Source organism: Artemia sp. Qi Xiang Cuo, chromosome 10, assembly GCF_049724085.1.
Source record: "Artemia sp. Qi Xiang Cuo chromosome 10, ASM4972408v1, whole genome shotgun sequence".
Classification (NCBI taxonomy): Eukaryota; Metazoa; Arthropoda; class Branchiopoda; order Anostraca; family Artemiidae; genus Artemia; species Artemia sp. Qi Xiang Cuo.
The window spans coordinates 36984022-37005727 of NC_142803.1; the positions used below are offsets into that span (position 1 = coordinate 36984022).

At 36.0% G+C, this 21706-nt stretch overlaps 1 protein-coding gene across 3 annotated transcripts in view; it reads right to left on the reverse strand.

Moving 5' to 3' along the window:
• Window positions 1-21706, reverse strand: part of Tcs3 (Probable tRNA N6-adenosine threonylcarbamoyltransferase Tcs3) — a 72692-nt gene that overhangs the window by 14544 nt on the left and 36442 nt on the right. For all 3 annotated transcript variants that reach the window (XM_089096222.1, XM_089096221.1, XM_089096224.1), the window contains exons 2-3: window positions 6995-7074; window positions 752-893 (exon numbers count right to left, since the gene is read on the reverse strand). In XM_089096222.1, coding sequence (XP_088952348.1) covers window positions 752-893; window positions 6995-7074 — 222 coding nt within the window. The remainder of the gene's footprint in view (window positions 1-751; window positions 894-6994; window positions 7075-21706) is intronic.

Consider the following 21706-nt stretch of genomic DNA (forward strand, 5'->3'; position numbering starts at 1 on the left):
TTGTTTACAAATTTGAGGCCAATACTGCAATTAAGAAGTCTGAAATTGGAATCCATTAATTGGCTAAACTAAACGAAGCATTTAAGCAATCTATTTAGCTTCCAGGATAGTGCAAGCAACACTCTAATTCTTCGAAGGTTTAGAAAAGTAGTAATGCCTTCCTTATCTGCAGAAAATTCCATTCGTTTTAAATGCAGCTTCACTGTCCACTGTAATCTCGTGTTCCTTTTAGATTCAACATCTTAAATAAGCTAATCTGCTCGTTTTATGGTTTGAAATTTACTCTTTACAATTTATGGAATTATTTAATTTTTAATTAGGTCCAACTCAAACTAATTATAGCAACGGTTATTGCTTTTAATTGTATAAAAATGATGTATCTTTTTGGCCTAATGCCAAGTCAAGCATTAGTTTCCTCTATCATTTCGTTACCAATATAGGCTTTAATTCGTCTGATATCAATACACTAGAACACTCCTCCATTCTATATTGTTTAAAGTTTCTGTTTTGGCTAGTCCCCGACAAAACCCCAAACATTTTAGGTATTTTTCTTTAAACTCATCTAAGCATAATCTAGGGCTTCCAGCCTTTCTTTTACCAACTTCCACCTGACCACAACCTCTCATGATGCAAAAACTTAGTGTCCTCATATTGATTCCAGGTACTACCTGACTTAAAGTGACCTGCAAACATGAAAAGTTGACAAGCCAAATCAACATAACTTTAAAGATGCAATAGAGAAATTACTTACGGCCAATACAGTGGTTGACACCAACAATTGGTACTTTCCACAGTTGAGATAACGTTCGAGCCACAATGGCAACTGATACAAGAGGCGCACCCATACCAGGACCTTTAGTATAGGCAACCACGTCAACATCTTCTGGTGAAAGCTTAAAAATGAAACTTAGAAAAAAAAATACACGGTTAACAAGCCCAATTTTGGTGTAATGAGTATTAGAGCATTTATGCATAATTGGGGAAATCAGTATAGCAAGGTGCCAGCTTCTGTCAATTTGAGGCATCTTTCTTTGCAAGCTGAAACAAAGCCTGACTTTTGTATTCAAGATTGTGGTCGATTAGCTTTTTGAAATTTATATAATAAAATTTTTGTTTTATTTTTATATATTTTGTTTCATTGTTTGTTTTGTTTTATGTTACGTTTGGTGTCATTATGTGTCATTTATACTCTTTGGTTTTCACATTATTGTTTAAAAAAAATTTTTTCACACGGACTAGGTAAGTTTCTTTTCCATCCTCCTTCATTTTCCCACTTGCTGGCGCTGAGGGCAAATCTTGAATATCCATCCAAATTACTAGTAATTCTTTTCCTTCTATTGACCTTATCCTATTTTCAATAATTGATTTTTCTCTTCTAATATTAAAATATGGAAATAGTAAAAAAAACTAATAAATTATAAAGGTTCGATTTTCAAACAGTTCGTGGTAACGAACTGTATAGTAAGAACAACTCGTCTTAATAGCAACCAAAACTCTAAGAACCGGAATTTTGATACCAATAGATACATCAAAAGAATTCGATTTTCATGCTGATTTTAAATATATAAGTTTCATCAGGTTTAGTTTTACCCATCAAAGGTTAGGAGCCTGAGAAAATTCGCCTGATTTTTGAAAAAAGGGGAAACACCCCCTAAAAGTCATAGAACCTTAAGGAAAATCACACCATCAGATCCAGCATATCAGAGAACCTTACTATAAAGGTTTCAAGCTCCTGATCTGCAGAAATGTGTAATTTTGTATTTTTTACCAGAAGAAAGATCACGAATCCGTGTTTATTTGCTTTTTTTACAGGGTTGATCGTACCGACCCAGTGATCCTAGAATGTCGCAAGAGGGCTCATTTGAACGGAAATTAAAAGTTCTAGTTCCTTTTTTAATTAAAAAACACAATTTAAATAAATTAAAAAAAATTAATTTAATTTTTTTTTTTTATGTAAATTCTGACTAAAAACTGCATTTTAATGGCTAATCTTCATGAATGCCAGCTATCCTAACCACTAGTATGCTTACCATTGTATCATCGGAGGTTTATGAAAAATAAGTTGCATATTACCAAACTGAAAAGGTTACTGTTTACAAAATGTTGAAAAGATACAAAGGGATTGATTTTTCTCGTATAAAGTATCGACCCAGTGGTCTTCGAATGCCCCGGGAGGGCTCATTAAATGGAAATTAAAAGATAAAACAAAAAGATTTATAATGGAGGGCATATAACGTTTTTACAGAAAGCGTTGCCGTAGAAACTTCAAAAAGAGCTAATTCAATTGAGAATTGAGGTGGCTAGTACCCTTATTAATAGTCAAAAGTGACCGGAGGGCGAATCCCCCCCCCCCACGTTCATCATTTCCCCAAACACTTCCGATCAACATTTTGATATAGCCAATTTGTTGAACATAGTTGATCCGGAAATTATATTTTTGAGTATGACAACCCCCCGCAGCCCTCAGGGCTAATATTGTAAGGTCAGCCCCGGCGGCATATAATGTCTTTAAAGAAAGCGTTGTCGTAAAAACTTCAAAAAGCGTCATTAGATTGGAAATTGAGAAAGTTATTGTCCTTTTTAATAGTCGAAAGTAATCGGAGGGAGAATCACCCCACCCCATGCCCATCATTTCCCCCAACATTTCCGATCAACATTTTGATGTAGCCATATTATTGAACGTAGTTGAAAAGTCTGGAAATTATGTCTTTGAAAATGACACCCACCCCCTCCCCCATAGCCCTCAGGACAAGGGTCGCAAGTTATGCTCTTGGGGTATATAAAGTTTTTATAGAAAATTTTGTCATAGAAGTTTTGTTCAAAAGGGCTCATTCGATTAGAAATCGAGAGGACTAGTGCCTTTTTTATTAGTCGAAAGTGATCAAAGGGCAAATGCCCCCCCCACCCCTCATACCCATCATTTCCCCAAACACTTACAATCATAATTTTGAGATAGCCATTTTTTCAGCGCACCAGAAAGGTCTGAAAATTGCGTTTTTGAGGATAAAAAATCTCCCCAGCCCCTAGGGCAAGGGTTGTAAGTTATGACCTGGGGACATATAAGGTTTTTATAGAAAGCGTGGTCATATAAACTTCGGAGGGGGCTCATTGGATTGGTAATCAGACGCTCCAGTGCTCTTTTTAAGAGTCAAAGTGTTCGGAGGGCAGCTACCCCCTTCCCACCACACACGTCGTATTGTCTCGAAATGCATCCAATAGAAATTTTGAGATAGCCATTCTATTCAAAATAGTCTAAATATCATATAACAAGGCATTTGGGGTTGAGACAAAACCCAAAGATTAGGGGCAAGGGTTGTAAGTTATGCCCAAGGGGTATTAAAGGTTTTTATGGAAGGGATGGTTGTTTAAATTTAGAAGAGGCTCAGTATTTTTCCCTGAAAAAAAATTCGTCAATATAAAACGATCAGAAATTAATTAAAAAACTTTTCCCACAAAATAAATTTTTCAAAAAAAAGTAAAGAACTCCATTAAAACAAAAATGAACAAAAATAGAATCCAATAATATACCAAGCATACAACTACCCCAAGTCAGTTTCAATAAATAAATGAGCCCAAAATAAACAGAAATTAAAATAAGTAACTGAGTCAAACTTAGAACGAGCAGAAATTAATATAAGCAGGGTTCTAAAGCCTAAGGCTTCCAAATGCCAGTCTATAATTTTTACTTTAAAGAAAAGAATTCTTTGAAAAGAAATCAAAAATTAATGAAGATTTTAAGAAATAAATATCAGCAAATGTATATTAAACTGACAATGCACATTTTTTTTTCAGTTAATTCATTTGAATTTTTTTTTCAGTGGACAACTCATCGTAACAAACACCAGGAGATTTCCTGGAGTCAGAATAGGCATCGGATTCGATATATTATTCTCATTCTCAAAACAATTCCACTTGCAAGTCTTATAAAATAAAAAGAACATTGTAGTATAGATTTCGATTTATTACACGAATATACTTATTACTCATATAGCTTATCCTATCCATATAGAAGATATCATGGTGATTTTTTGGGGAGGGTAAGGTAATGGAAGAGCTCCCAATACCTCTGTTTGTATACCCCACATGAAAATAAGGGAGACTGGAAAATAACTGGTGTACTCACTTGGAATATTTACTTTAAGGCATATATGCTACAATATGTCAAGAACACCTTGCCATAATAAATTTTACAACAGTTTCAACGGAAATCTGGACCCTTTTTTGCATTTTGTTACTATTAGTTTGAACTTTTGTTTTAAGATGAACTACTGCTTCAGACATTAGCCATAGTGACTAATTTGATCTAGCAGAAGCATTCGAAGCCTCACTAACTGCCGATAATTATGGCCAAATATGACGAGACAAAACTGCTACCATACATGAGAAGAAAATGCAAAATTTCACTAGGCTATATACATTTTTCCTCATATAAGAACAGTGCATACAATTTATTATTATTATAGCATGCTTGTTTTAACTAATTACAGGAATTGAAAATCCAAATTTAGCCGGAACGGTGAGGTAGGATTAGAATTGGTCCTACATTTACCAACATAAGGTAAATGTTGGCTTCATTCTATCATAAATTACAAAGGCTTGCAAAATTTGAGTTATTGAAAAGTGCGAGACAAGTTTTTACCGAGTTTTAAATTATTTGGTGTGCTGATTTCGAAAACACCCCTAATTTTTTCCATTACATGAGGATTTTTTGAAAAATCGATATTGATATTTTGGGTAAAATACTATTTAAAAATAAATCCTTTCAAACCCTTTTGCATGTTTTATCTGGCAACAGTGTTTTTACTCATTTAAAATTATGTAAAATAACTGACTCTTGGCGCTGCAAGTTGATTTTTTGGAACAACTAATTTTTTGTAGGTTTAAATGGCTTGAAACCGCTGTTGCCAAATTGCACGAGCCACTTCTGGTCGAGAAAAAAACCACTGTCTTTGAGTTTAAACGTTTTTCATCAATTTGTGGTGCAACCACCACAAATTAGATGTAAACCACCAATATACTACTTAAATTTGTTACTAAGGTAATTTAAATAAAATAGACGATTGACCAAGAGCAACAAATATATATATATATATATATATATATATATATATATATATATATATATATATATATATATATATATATATATATATACGTACCTGAAAGCATGAAAGAAGTTTTAAACAGAGTAAAAACAAAGCAAACATGGGTTCCTATTTAAGGGGATTGATTTTTTTTTTCTTTTATAATCAATCTTAGACCTATTACGTGTTAGTACCCAACAGTAGTCAGCGGGATTGTTCTTACATCATTTTCCTTGACACCTATACTGCTCATCTTTGATGCCTAGGTGGAGCCTTTCACCCTTTTCTTCTCACAGTGATCCTGCATTTTTTGGGAAAAATAGCTAAGATTTATGGAGGAACCAAACACTTGAACGTATCCATTATATCCATAACCGATTGGTTATAGTCAGGATCCTGGTAATTACCCAAAAATTTACTGACAACACCTCTAAAAGGAACCCAAGCTTTTTTTTTTCTTTGTTGCCATGCTAGTCTCAAAGCTTCTGGATGACTGGACCAACAACGATTTTCTCTTCCAACTTGGCTTGAGATAAATCTGGAAACTGTTCCAGCAAGAATATGAAAAAAACCGCCATCTTTTGGAACAGTCTGTAAAACTGTTTCATTCCACCTAATCACACCTGCAAACGGGATGGCAATAACTTTCATAGGATCAAATAAGCCGTTCCTAATGACATTATGGGTACCTGGTTCTAAATGTGGTCTCTTTGGCCATTCTTTTCTTCTTAATGCTGTTTTATTTCGGCTGTCCTAGTCATGGATGAAACTTGGGGACTTGTATATCCTCCTTTAAGACCAAGCATGTAGACAGCTTTCAAACCACAGGAAATGATTCAATCATGGTCAAAACATTGCTAAAATTTTTAGGCTGAGCACCTGGTATTCATACTCTACTTTTAAGTGCATTTAGTGTCCAACTGCAACAGATACATAGTGGCCTCCATGATGAAGAAAGAGAGCGTTAATGCTCTTTTGATGAATCTATAAACAGCCTTCCTTTATCTTTGACATAGTTTGGACTAAATTTTACCATCAATCCACCAATACCAGGACAAAAGACCAGGTTCTCCACTTCATCAAAGTATTTTTTTTTTAAACATCTTTTTCACGATTCCTCCAATAATAAAGATATGTTCCTTTAGTCAATGCGTGTTTTTCTTTCATTCTGGAGCTCAACAATTCTACTGTCTCTGTCAAAATGCCTGGCTCTCTAATCTGATCATTAAGCTCAATCTGAGAGAGCTAAGGCAAGTAGCCTCCAGAGGGCTTATATTTGATGTCAGAGCCTTTAACTTCCAGATCTTTTTTATTCTCAAGACTCTAAGAGCGATGACTGGCAATTTAGTTGCAGGTAAAGGGACTATATATATATATATATATATATAGAAAATTAGAAAATTATATATAGAAAATTAGTTTTAAAATAGATCCTAAATGTCGCATCACTTGTGGTATTTTAATTTGAAAAATACACAAGTTTTAAAGCAAACAAACTAAAAAATCATAAATTTTCCTAGTTAAGTCTTCTTGGTCCCATTGGCAAGGCCTCAGAAGGAGGTACAGTTTTTCACCAGTTTTGTGGGATTCTATTTATGTTTTGTAAACTGCGGGCAGATTTAATTTTGGTATGATACTCTATTTCTCCAATCAATTCCTGGCATGAATTCCCACATGCAGACGCAGTTTCAATTTGTATGGGTAGAATAATAATTTTACGGGCTAGCGCATCCTTCTAAAAAAATGCTGTACCCGATACCGAGTTCCAAGTACTTTAATGGTGTTTTGGACATTTCCTGGATGAGAGGGGGGGGTCCTAAGAGAATCAATACGAACTACATATATCTATAGCAGTCATTTTCTCAGAAATCAGTTATACTTAACTGATTATATCTAGTCAGTTATACTACCTTTGCTTCTTCCAAGGCAGTTTGGACAAGATCAACAACATGAGACTGATGGTGCCGGGCTGTTTGACTTGGCTGGAAACCTAAAAAAAGAAACACTAAAGTAGTATAAATAGAGTAAAAAGAATTAATTAAGGTAACTGTTTACATTAGTTCGTAATAATAAACCTGTTTCAGAGGCAACGCTGTAGCGTTGCCTATAGTAAAGTCCATACGGCTCCAATGTTTTATTATTTATTATTATTTTTTTTTCCCAGAAGTACTTCATATGGAAGGGGTTGTCGAAGAAACTTCAAAGGGGGATCATTCGATTGGAAATCGAGAGTTCTAGTGCCCTTTTTAATAGTCGAAAATTATTGGAGGGCAACTAGCCCCCCCCCCACGCCCACAAGTCCCCCACCCACAGCCCAGCCAAATTTTGTGATCGGCATTTTGTTCAGCGTAGTTGATTTCCAAATAGAAAATATATTTTTGAGGAGGACACTCCCCCCCAACCCTCAGAGCAAGGGTTTTAAGTAATGCCCTTGGGGCATATAAGGTTTTTGTAGAAGGTTTTGTCGAAGAAACTTCAAGAAAGGGTCATTCGATTTGAAATTAAAAAAGCTAGTGCCCTTTTTAATAGTCGAAATGGATTGGCGGGCAACTAGCCCCCCCCCCCCCACGCCCATCATTCCCCCAAACACATCCAATCAAAATTTTGAGATAGCCAGTTTGTTCAGCGTAGTTGATTTCCAGATAGAAAATATGTTTTTAAGTAGGACTCCCCCCCACAACCCTCAGGACAAAGGTTTTAAGTTATGCCCTGGGGGCATCTAAGGTTTTTATAGAAGGCGTTGTCGTAGAAACTTCAAAACAGGCTCATTCGATTGAAAATCGAGAGTTCTAGTGCCCTTTTCAATAGTCGAAAATGATTGGAGGGCAACTCGCCCCCCCCCCCCCACGCCCATCATTCCCCCAAACACATCCAATCAAAATTTTGAGATAGCCCTTTTGTTCAGCGTAGTTGATTTCCAGATGGAAAATTATTTTTGAGGAGTATACTCCCCCACAACCCTCAGGGCAAGGGTTTGAAGTTATGCCCTGGGGGCATATAAGGTTTTTACAGAAGGCGTTGTCGTAGAAACTTCAAAACAGGTTCATTCGATTGGAAATTAAAGAGCTAGTGCCCTTTTTAATAGTAGAAAGTGATTGGAGTGTAACTAGCTCACCTCCACCCCCCACGCCCATCATTTATCCAAACACATCCAATCTAAATTTTCAGATAGCCATTTTGTTCAGCGTAGTTGATTTCCAGATAGAAAATATATTTTTGAGGAGGACACTCCCCCACAACCCTCAGGGTAAGGGTTTTAAGTTGTGCCCTGGGGTCTTATAAGGTTTTTATAGAAGGCGTTGTTGTAGAAAATTCAAAACAGGCTCATTCGATTGGAAATTAAAGGGCTAGTGCCCTTTTTAATAGTCGAAAATGATTGGAGGGCAACTCCCCCCACTCCCATCATTCCCCCAAACACATCCAATCAAAATCTTGAGATAGCCATTTTGTTCGGCGAAGTTGATTTCCAGATGTAAAATGTATTTTGAGGCGGTTATTCCCCAGCAACTCTTCGGGCACGGGTTTTAAGTTATGCCCTGGGGGCATATAAGGTTTTTATAGAAGGTGTTGTAGTAGAAACTTCAAAACAGGATCATTCGATTGGAAATTAAAGGGCTAGTGCCCTTTTTAATAGTTGAAAGTGATTGGATGGTAACTAGCCCCCCCCCACGCCCATGATTTCCCCAAACACATCCAATCAAAATTTTGAGATAGACATTTTGTTTAGCGTAGTTGATTATCATATAGAAAATATATGTTTGAGGAGAATGCTCCCGCACAATCATCAGAGCAAGGGTTTAAGTTATGGACTTGGGACATACAAGGTTTTTATAGAAGGCGTTGTTGTAGAAACTACAGATAAGGCTCATTCAAATGGGAATTAAAGGGATAGTGCCCTTTTTAATAGTCGAAAATGATTGGAGGGCAACTAGCCCCCCCCCACGGCTATCATTTCCCAAAAAATATTCCAATAATGCTTGTGAGGGAACCAGTCTGTTTAGTGTAGCCGATTTCCAGATAAACAATGTATTTTTGAGAAGAGCGCTCCTACAACACTCTCAGGGCAAGGGTGGTAAGTCATGCCCTGCGGGCATGTAAGGTTTTTATTGAAGGCCCTCTCATAGAAACGACACCTAGTGCTCTTTCAATAGGAAATTAAAGGGCTAGAACCCTGTTTGACAGACGAAATTGACTTGGGGGTACCTAGCCCCCCCCCCCCACGCCGATCATTTCTCCAAACTTCTCCCATGAAAATTGTATTCAGCGTTGTCGATATACAGTTATAAAATTTAATTTTGAGGAGGCACTCCCCCACAACCTTCAGGGCCATTAATTTAAGCTACGATCTTGGGGCATAGCAAGTTTTTATAGAAGGTGTTGTCGTAGAAACTTCAAAACAGGCTGATTCGATTGGAAATTAAAGGGCTAGTGCCCTTTTTAATAGTCGAAAGCTATTGAAGGGAAACTAGCCCCTCCCCCCGACGACCCCAGGTCTCTCACATACATGAAATCAAAATTTTGAGATATCCATTAATTAAAAGGAGTCTTTATTTCCGAACCTTAGGCATTTATTGATGATACCTCCCCCACAGCCCACAGGACAGGGGCTGTAATTTGAGAATTCTAAGAATACTGCCCATTATTTCTTATGGAAGGGATGCTCGTATAAACTTTAGACAGGGCTCATTTGACTGAAAATTGTAAGTTCTTGTTCATTTTTTAAGAGTCAAAAGACATTGGAGGGCAACTAGCTCCCCCTCCTCCAAGCCATAAATGCATCAGATAAAAATTTTGAGATAGACATTTTGTTAAAATAGTTCAAAGTTCTGATAACAAAAAACTCCAGTGTCGACACAGCCCATCAGGGCCCGGGGGTAGGAGTTTTAAGTTATGCCCTGGGGCATAAATTATTAAGGGGGGTTTATAACTTATGGGAAGGGGTTTTGTATGGGAAGAACACATAGGAAATCTATTATAATTATCCAACTTTAATGTTAAAATACATACTCTGTGATAGATGCAAAATGGCTTTGGCACACAAAATCCTATTAAGGTCAATTCCAAACAGTCGTGATCCCTTTGTGTCAGCAACTGAAATGGTCTAAACCCCCTTATTGGAGTTATTTTTTCAATCCATTCATTGTTGTCACTCGCTGTCCACAAGCTATGCAAGCTGTCTATTGTTCATATATAAGGTTTTTATCAAAGAGGTAATCGTATAGACTTTGAAAAAAGCCTCATTTGATTTAAATTGAAAGTTATAGATCTGTTTTTTAAAGTCAAGAATAATCGGACAGTAAGTACCCCCCCCCCTCCATGCCATAAAAACTTGAAACTTTTTGCAATCAAAAACGAACAAAAATTAATTAAAAAAAACTCGCCCTCCACCCGCCCCTCCTTGAATAACATTTGCCTGGGAAACCCTCTTTTCTTCTTCTTTTTCATTGCTGCTAGGTGGGAACTGGAACATTATCTAGTTCTATGTCAGAGCTCATTCGAAAGGTAATTTTTATACCTACTTAAGACAAAGCTCCCCCCCCCCTCCCCTTGAAAAACAAGGTAAATCGCTTTTTGCATGAGAAACCCTTATGTGTCCTCCTTTTTCTTCTGTTTTTTTTGTTTATTTTTTTTTTGCTGCTAGCTGGAATTTTTATATATAATCGTTTATTACACATTCAAATTGTGACGCCATCATAAAGTACCATATAACACCCAAAAGTGCACTTTAGGTGGCAGTTTTAGAATGGAAGGCCTGGGAAGAATGAAGAGAGTATCAGCATGATCTCTATTGTTGAAAGCCCTAATTCTGTGCTTTAAAATAGTAGTAGAATGCTATTAATACGCCCCATGACATAGATACCTCTTCGAAGCCCGGTACCGGCACTTTTTTCAGACAACACAGAACAGAGATTCCCCCAGTGCTGCCATTTACATATCAAAAACCATAGATGGCATTAATATTAACTAAAGTTATAGATGGCGACATGTTTCCTTTTTCAATGACACATTTGTTTGCCTCTAAGCAGTTTGTCAATTGAGTTTGTGAAATTTTTGTCTGGTGTAGGAATCGAATGTGAGAACCATGATTTCCTATAGTAAAAGAATAATGCGTTAGTCAGATGAGCCAACAAGTCATTATTATTATTATTATGTTCTTAGAAATACATTCTAACCAAATGTTATCAGTGCAATGTTTCCTGGCGCAAGCCGCCTGGTGTTAAACATCACTGTATTGTGCCAAGTTAATATGCAATTACTGTGCCTTGAGATGAATGTTTATGGAAATTGCTTGGCATCATTCTAACAACTCTTTGTTTCCGAGAATTTTTTTTATCATATCTCAGTTTCCGGTGAAAATGCATTTGTTTGCCAAGAATAAAAACTGGTCCAAGTAATTATTATTACTTGAAGGGAATTTGAAATGAGAATATGTCAGATAAAAGATTTTTTTTAAAAAGTTTGACCCCCCAAACTTTTTTTGGGACTTAAGAATTTTTTGGACTTATAATTTTTTTTTTAACTTTTTTTTTTCATGTCTTAAGGTGACATGTAATCTTTGGTGAAAATGGTTTTTGGACTTTTTTTTATGCGGTAATCCCCGTGGTATTCTGTGCTTGGCCATCGACTGTAGATGGTTTATTGTATGTTTTCAATCAATACTAATTGTGCACTGGAAGGATAAACAAATACGTTTTATTTTAAAAAGTTAAGATGATGACGATATTGAACAAGTGAACCTTATGACTACAGATATACATAGACTGCAAGATGATTTAACAGCAAATGTGAAATATACTAAAGACAATGATTTAAATCAGTATGTGAACATAGTGAGATAAAATATGCCATTATTGTATTTTGAAAATAAAAATATTTCAAAAGAAGATAAAAGTTGATGATATGTCCAAACACTTTTGGACTTTGTTGATCGGACAGACTGACAAAAAGACACTCACAGAAACACAAACACACTGGCACAAAGACGCAAAGGAAGACAAGAATAAAGAATATAAAATGGGATTTGAAGTAAATTTGACAGGCTATTAGCAAAGGGTTTTGTCAGTTGTATATTTTTTTGAAGGGAACCATATGACAGCAGGTTGTTAAAATGAGAAAAACTGCATACTTAAATCAAGTATTTGTGTTGCAATTGGCTAGTTTTAAAGAAATGTTTTGATGTTAGATGCTAGAAACAAGCTTGAATCAAGGAATGTAACCTGAGAAACCTTGGTTCACTTAGCGTGACGGGCTACGCTAAGTGAACCTAAACGAACCTAACTTGAAAGCAGTAAACTTAATGTAACCTAGCTATCGGTAACTAAAACACTCGGAATTTACCAGCTAGATAAGTGTGTTGTGTTCATAAGTGCTCTTATTAATTTTTGGGAGGGCTCAGCAACAAAAATACTGGGAAATTATCAACTACCTGAGTTTATTGTAAGGAAAAGTACTTTTATTAGGTTGTTGATACTCAGTCAGCAACTAAGACACTCGGAATTTACCTACTAGCTAAACTCGTTGTATGCAAAAGTTGTTTTATTTAATTTTTTAAAAGTTACCATTTAACAGAATCGGAATTTACCAAGTAGCTAAGCTTGTTACACTCACAAGAGCTTTCAACATAGTTTTTATACATAGCCGGTAAATAAAAGACTAGAAATTTACCAACTAGCTGAGATTGTTATAGTCAAAGGTGCTTTAATTAATTTTTCGGTACTCAGCGAGCAACTAAAACACTTGGAATTTATCAACTACCTGTATTTACTGTAGTCATAAGTGCTTTTATTAGATTTGTGATCATCAGTCAACAACAAGATACTCGAAATTTACTTACTGTTTGAGTTTGTTGTATGCAAAAGTGCTTTTATTTAACTTTTTGATGCTCAGTCACCAATAAAAGACTCGGAATTTATCACGTAGCTGAGTTTGTTGTACTCAAAAGTGTTTTTATTAAATATTTTTTACACACAGTCGGTAACTAAAATACTCGGAATATACCAGCTAGCTGAGTTTGGTGTAGTCAAAAGTGCTTTTGTTAATTATTTTTGGTACTCAGCAATAAACTAAAGCACTCAAAATTTATCAACTACCTGAGTTTATTGTAGTTAAAAGTGCTTTTATTATTTTTTTATACTCAGTCAGCAAATAGGACACCCGGAATTTACCTACTAGCTGAGTTTGTTGCATGCAAAAGTGATTTTATTTCATTTTTTTATACTCAGTCACCAACTACTCGGAATTTACCAGCTACCTGAGTCTGTTGTGGTTAAAAGTGCTTTTATTATTTTTTTTTGGTATTCAACCAGCAACTAAAACACTAAAAATTTATCAACTACCTGAGTTTATTATAGTCAAATATGCTTTTATTAAATTATCTGATACTCAGTCAGCAACAAAGACACTTGGGATTCATCTACTAGCTGTTTGTTGTATGCAAAATGGCTTTTATTTAGTGGCTTCTCAGGGTATATTCCTTGATTCAAGCTTCTTTCTAGCATGTAACATCAAACATTTCCCTAAAACAGAGCAGTTGTAGGACAAATCCTTGATTGAAGTCTGACATTTTTATCAATTTGACAACCATTTGTCCTATGGTCCACTTCCAAAAATATTCACTTGACAGAACAAATTGCTAATAACCAGTCAAATTTATATAGTTCATTTCAAATTGTCTATGTCAATCTCATTACCAGCATATCATGTACAATTCTAATATGAGCATGTTAAAAATTCCTATAATTTTCAAAATCAAGGAAGGTTTATCAGGGTACATTCTTGATTCAAGCTTGTTTCTAGCAAGTAACATCAAACATTTGCTTAAAACAGGGCAGTTGCAACACAAATCCTTGATTAAAGTCTGAGATTTTTACCAATTTAACAACCTATTGTCCAATGGCCCCCTTCCAAAAATATTCACTTGACAGAGCTAGTTGCTAATAACCTCTCAAATTTACCTAGAATCTTTTCAAGTTGTCTATATCAACCTCATTACCAGCATACCAGGTCCATTTCTAATTTAAACATGTTAAAAATAACTTCAATTTGCAAGATCAAGGAAGGCTTCTCATGGTACATTCCTTGATTCAAGCTTGTTTCTAGCATGTAATATCAAACGTTTCCTTAAAACAAGCCAACTGCAAGACAAATCCTTGATTTAAGTCTGAAGTTTTTATCAATTTAACAACCTATATGTCCCATGGCTCACTTCCAAAAATATTCACTTGACAGAACCTTTTGCTAATAACCTCTCAAATTTACATAGAAATCCTTTCAAGTTGTCTATGTCAACCTCATTACCAGCATACCAGACACAATTCTAATATGAACATGTTAAAAATCCCTTCAATTTGCAAGATCAAGGAAGGCTTCTCATGGTACATTCCTTGATTCAAGCTTGTTTCTAGCATGTTACATAATACATTTCCTTATGAAAAGCCAGCTGAATGACCAATCTTTGATTTCAGTCTAAAGTTTTTATCAATTTAACAACCTATTGTCCCAGCGCCCCCTTCCAAAAATATTCACTTGACAGAACCATTTGCTAATAACATGTCAAATTTACATAGAAATCGTTTCAATTGCCTATGCCAACCTCATTACTAGTATATCATGTCCAATTCTAATATGAACCTGTGAATAATATTTCAAATTTCAAAATCAAAGAAGGTTGCTCAGGGTACATTCCTTGATTCAAGCTTCTTTCTAGCATGAAACATTAATCATTTCCTTAAATCAAGCCAGGTACATGACAAGTCCTTGATTTAAGTCTGCAATTTTTTCTCAATTTAACATCCCACTCTCCTATTGGCCCCCTTCAAATGATATACAACTGACAAAACCATTTGTTAATAAATCATTTCAGTTGCCTTTTTCAACCTCATTACCAGTCTACCATGCCCAAATCTATTTATGCACCTGCTAATAATCCCTTCAAATTTCAAAGTCAAGGAAGGTTTCTCAGGGTATATTCCTTGATTCAAGCTTCTTTCTAGCATGTAGCATCAAACATTTCCTTAAAACAGGTCAGTTGCAAGATAATAACATGATTTAAGGCTCAAAATTTTACCAATTTAACAGCCCATTGTGCTATTAGCCCCCTTCCAAAAATATTCACTTAACATAACCATTTGCTAAAAACCTGTCGGATTTACGTGGAAATCATTTCAAATTGTCTACGTAAACCTCATTATCGGTATACGATGTCCTAATCTAAAACGAACCTGTTAATAATCTCTTCAATTTTCAAAGTCAAGGAAGGTTTCTCAGGATAAATTCCTTGATTCGAGCTTTTTCTGGTATTTAGCATCAAACTTTCCCTTAAACAGGCCAGCTGCAAGATAAATTTATGATTTAAGTTTCCAATTTTTTTAATTAATTTAACAGCCTATTGTCCTATTGGCCCCCTTCCAAAGATATTCACTTGACAGAACTATTTGCTAATAACCTGTCAAATTTACGTAGAAATAATTTGAAATTGTCATTGTAAACTTCATTACCAGCATACCATGTCCAATTCTAATATGAACCTATAAAAATTCCTTCAATTTTCAAAATCAAGGAAGTTTTCTCAGGGTAAATTCCCTGATTCAAGCTTGTTTCTACCACGTAACATCAAACATTTCCTTAAAACAAGCAAATTGCAAGGCAAATACTTGATTTAAGTCTGCAGTTTTTCTCATTTTAACAACCTGCTTTCCTATGGTACCCTTCAAAAACACATACAACTGATAAAACCATTTGCTAATAACCTGTCAAATTGATTTCAAGTCTCAATCCATTTTCTTTGTTTTTGTCTGTCTCTGTGTCTTTCTGCCAGTCTGTTTGTTTGTGTGTGTCTTTTTGTCTGTTTGTCTGCTCTAAAAGTCCAAAAGTGTTCACCCATATCATCAACGTTTTTTTTTTATTCCGAAACGTTTTTATTTTCAAAAACACAATAATGGCATATTTTATCTCACTAGGTTCATATATTGATTCAAATCATTGTCTAATATATTTCAGTTGCATTTAAATCATCTTGTAGTCTATGTATATCTGTAGTCATAAGCTACACTAGTTCAATATTGTCATCATCTTTACTTTTTAAAATAAGACGTATATGTTTATCCTTCCAGTGCACAATTAATCTTGATCGAAAAGATACAATAAACCAACTACTGTCGATGACCAAGCACAGAGTACCACGGGAACGGCCGCATAAAAAAAAAATTCCAAAAACCACGTTCACCAAACATGTCATTTTAAGACATGAAAAAAAGTTGAAAAGTTTTTCAAGTTCTAAGAAAAATTCAAGTTAAAAAAATTTCTAAGTAAAAAAAATTATAAAATTCTAAGTCCCCCCCCCCAAAAAAAAAAACAAAATTGAACTCTGGAGGGAGTATGGGGCCCTGGAGGGGAACATGGGGACCCAAACTCATACTTAAGTCCGGTAATGGAAAACCAGTGTGCTCAGGACCAATACATTATAGAAAGGATACCTGACCAGTTGTAACTATTACAATTTTTGGGACCAAAACAAGTGCCATTGACCAATCAAAAGAATCTCAAGGCAATGATATCGTTTGCACTAATAACATTTGGTTAGAAAGTATTTCAAAGAACATAATAATGACAATGACTAACGCGTAGTTCTTTTGCCATAGCAAATCCTGGATCTCAGGTTCAATACCTACACCAGACAGAAATTCCACAAATTCAATTGAAAAACTGCTTAGAGACAAACAAATGTGTCGTTGGGAAAGAAAACATGTCGCCATCTGTAACTTAGTCAACAAAAGCGCCATCTATGACTTCAGTTATGTAGATGGGCCATCTATGACTTCAGTTATGTAGATGGCAGTACTGGAGGAATCCCCGTTCTGTGTGGTCTTAAAAAGGTGCTGGTTATGCCATTTCTGGGGATCATCAGATTTCTGGGTCCTGGAAGCAAAAAAAAAGTATCATCATGATCTCCATGATTTTTAATGTTCTTCAGTTTTCTAAAATCTTTATAAAATTTCTTGATTTCGTAAAGATTTAACAGAACAATATTTTTAATATTAAAATTTTAATTTTCAGAACTTTCACCAAAGCTTGAAACACTTCAAAATAAAACACGGTGACAACTCCAGAAATCAAAGTAAAAGAGCTCTGTGGTCCAACCGGTTGTAGCCTATGATATGAACCATGCTTGAAATTTTAAATTATTCTTTGTTATTTGGATATAGTGAATACGTGGATTAAATGTGAGTCTGTTATAGTTAGTAAAAACGCACAATTTTTTTTTTAAACAAAGCTTATCTGATGAAAGCAAAGACCAAAATTGAAACTTAAAACGAACAAAAACTACTGCTTCGCAGTTCAAGCAACATATTTTTTTTAAATGGTTCCAAACCAATTTGCTTGTGATATTTTCCTATTTTTATAGAATGCCGAAAATCCGGCACTTAATTGAAAACACAAAACCGACGCAACAAAACAGAATTAGAGGCAAGAATTCTTTGAGGAGCCTGCAGAAAATAAAAGACTAATTTACAAAGCTCTCATTAGTCTTTTACAAGCCATGAAATCAATAAATTTTACTAGATAATTTTGATTCTCTAAGAAAACTCAAGCAGTTCTTAGTAGAGTGCTAGTTTTACAGAATTTTACAAATATAGGAAAATATTAACAATTCAGTTTATTTGAAACACTTTTTCAAAGATATTTTGCAGAGACTGCGAAGCAGTAAATTTGCCCTTTCAAGTTTCAACTTTGCCCTTTACTTTCATCAGAAAAAAAAAAAAAATTTTTCCTTGAAGACAAAAACATCAGTGTGCCAGGACTCTGGTCTCCTAAAAAGTGGACAAAAAACTGCAATACATTGAAATGAATGGTCAAAGACTAATAGAACCACAAAAGGAATAAGCATCACCGAAACCAATACTGATTCCCTTAAAAGTTGTGCAAGATTTTTTGTACTCAGTTTTTGGTATTAGTGATACTTGTGTTTCAAAGAAACGAAAAAAAAATCAATACTTATTGACCAATTCAAACATAGTGGCTATTTCATAATTTTGACTATTGCTAAAAGAGTCTAAAATGGACAAAGGGGTCCTCTGCCCTCCAAGTACAGTTCAACATTCCCCGAAAGTTTCAACTTAATGCCCTCAGCTGTTCCAGTGATTATGCTGATGCGCCCTTTTGACAACCAGCATGCACATAGTGTGTATTGATTTTAAGACATTCCCTCAAAGTAGTCACAGGTGGACGTATTAGCAACTGCCAGCAGTTACAGTCACAGTTGCAAGTTGTCGCAGTTGGAAGTAGCCACAGTCACAACCAGTTACATTTGTAACCTCAATAGTAGTAGTAGTAGTGGCACAGAAAGTTTCAAGTTATTCCCCTTACCCATTCCAGTTACACCAGTTACGTCTTTCCAGGTTATGCATTTACGATAGCTTGATATTCCAGTAACGCCTTATTGATAACTTGAATGCAGATAATTTCCTTTGGTTTAGCCCAACATACCCCTCAACATTCCTCGGAATTTCACCTTAAAACCCTTACCCTTTTTGGACGCACCCAGGATACCCCCCCCCCCTCCCCTTTCTTAATGATAAATCCTGCATGTAAAAAATTAACAAATTGCATAACTTACATTTCTTGCCCTGGGGGCTGTAGAGGCATGGCATCCCCAGAGGCATAGCTATTATAAATTGGGCTATTTTCAATAAAGTGGCTTTTTAATATTTATGTCATTGTTCGGGGTAATGACATAAATATTAAAAAGCCAGAGGCAATCCTCAGAGGCAATGTTGTTTGACTTTTCAAGTGTCTTGAACAAGATGGCTTTTCCAAACTTTTGATCAGATATTTTTGGAGGGAGGGCAGCTAAAACAAAAATGGATGAGGGAAAGGAGGGAGTATCTAAAAAGGGCAAGAGCATTGGTTGTCCTCTGGTAGCTCTTCAACATCCCCTAAAATTTTCAACTTAATAACCTTAGCTGTTCCTTAGATATTGCTGATACATTCTTCTGACAACCAGCATGCACACAATGCGTTTTATTGTCTTTGACATCCCTCTCGAACCTGTGAGGGGGTTATATAATCCCTGTGGGCATAGATTTATAATCTATGATTCGAAGATTTATATGATCTTTGTGGATTTCAAGAAAGCCTTCGACTCCGTAGATCGTGAAAGCCAGGGAATATTCTCATCCACTATGGAATCCCTGAAAAAATGGTGACGATTACTACCGCCATGTATGACGATGGTGAATGTTGCATCAAGACACCAGAGGGCCAAACTCGTTTCTTCCGGATTTTTTCAGGAGTAAAACAGGGATGTGTTCTATCCCCATAACTTTTTGTAATAATGGTTGATTATATCCTGCGGAACACAGGGACAGAAAGCATCAGATTAAGCCCTGAAGTCCAGGTCATAGATATTGACTTCGCAGACGACTTAACAGTGCTTGAGTCAAACATAAAAGAAGCTTCAAGAATTAATGGACGAGGTCACGGTAAAGGCAAACCATCTTGGCCTACGTGTGAATGCTGAGAAAACCAAATGCATGGCGACTAGTGACTCTCCTCTGTCCATCAAATGTGGCGACCAAAACGTTGACCAAGTCGTCCAGTTCTAATAACTGGGAAGCATCATTGAGAACACCAGCTCGATAGTGAAAGAAATACTCACCAGAATAGGACAGGCAAATGGCGCCTTCAACAAACTACGTCAACTATAGAGACATCAGAGATCTTCTCTGCACCTAATGCTACACCTTTTCAACAGCTATGTTATACCAATACTACTCTACGCAGCAGAAACACGGCACCTGAATCAAGAACAAGAGAGAAGAGTCCTGGCTTTTGAAAACTCGTATCTTCGTAGAATATTGTACATCCATTTGTCAAAGAAGGCGGCAAACAAGCCAATCCATGAAATACATGCTCACCTCTAATTACTGACACTATTAGAGTAAGAAGGTCAAGATATTTGGGCCATGTCCTACGTATGGATGACCATAGACTCCGTAAAGCCACTTTACACTGGCAACCGCCAGGAATTCGCAGCCGGGGAAGACACAGAAACACACTAGGCTGGACCTACTAAAGAGATCTACAAAACCTGCACACTTCTGTTCTACCGGAATGGGAGGACATCACTGCAGCAGCAAACATAAGGGAACATTGGTGGCTCCTCCTTGATGCCCTGGGTGCTTCAGGAGGCACAGGCGGATCTAAGGTCTAAGGTAAGGTGGGCACAGTTATTTCACCTTTAAACTATTTTGAACAAGACGGCTATTTTAAATTCTGATCTGATGTTTTTGGAGGGAGTGCAACTAAAAAGGAAATGGGAGGGTAGGGAAGCCCTTCAACCACTTTTCAACACCCCCTTCAACTGAAAGTTTTAACTTAATACCCTCAGCTGTTATCAAAATATTGCAAATCCTCCGTTTGCATAAACTGGTTGAACATAGTGTTTTTTGATTTAGCATAACATACCCCTCGACATTTTCCAAATTTTCACCTTAATACCCTTAGTCTTTTCAGATACACCCAGAATCAAACATTTCTCCGTTTCATTACGATAAATCCTAATTTACTAATGATATAATGATAAGGCCTAATGTACAATCCTTGCCTCAGGGTTATGGGGGCATGGCATCCCTGGAGGCCTAGCTATTACACAATTTGACTGCCAGTACTTTGAACAGAACAACAATTTCGAAATTTTTATCAATGTTAAGCAGAAGGGGCAACTAAAAAGGACAAGGAGGGGCACTTGTTGCCCTTAAATCTTTCTTCAAACTCTTCTCAGCATACCTTGAAAGTTTCAACTTAATACCCTGAGCGTTTCCTTAAATATTGCTGATATTCCCTTTTCACAACCAGCAAGCACATACTGTGCTTTGATTCTGTTCAGCATCCCCTTTTCATATTTCCTAAAATTTCCATCTTAATACCCTAAGCCTTTTTGGAGATTCAGGATAAAACCTACCCTCTTTTCCAGTAAAAAAAAAACCTTATATGTTAACAATAGGCAACTTGCATAACTTACAGCCCTTGCCTTGGGGGCTGGGGGAAAATTAACCCTGGAGGCATAGTTATTTGACCTATGGACTTTTTGAACAAAATGGGTATCTTAAAAGTTTGATCGTATACATTTGAGGGGAACAAAGCATGAAGGGGGGGGGGGGGGCTGGTTGCCTTCCAATCACTTTTGATTCTTGTAATAGGCATTGGAACTTTTTATTTCCAATTAACTGAGCCCACTCTAAAGTTTATGCAACCACCTTTCATATGAGTTGCCTCTGGTAAAAAAAAAAAAAAAATAACAATAATAACCCACGTCGAAGCTTTATAGCAATTTACTGCAGGCAATGCTACAGCATTACCTACTGATTTGAAGTATACGAACAAATATTTGTATTGTACTCTTAGAAAAAATTGCATCAAAAACTGAGAAGAAACATAAAATTTAAAAGCTTTTAAGCTTTCTTTCTAAGCACTCCTTTGTGTAGCCCTATGTACCTGAAAAAAGGGATTGTGCTCTAAGTCACCTTGTCAGCATTGAAGACCCATGGCACAACTACCAACATGGAGAAATGATTGGCATTCTCAGGCAGTATGCAATCCCTTATATTAAGTGAACTTTCATA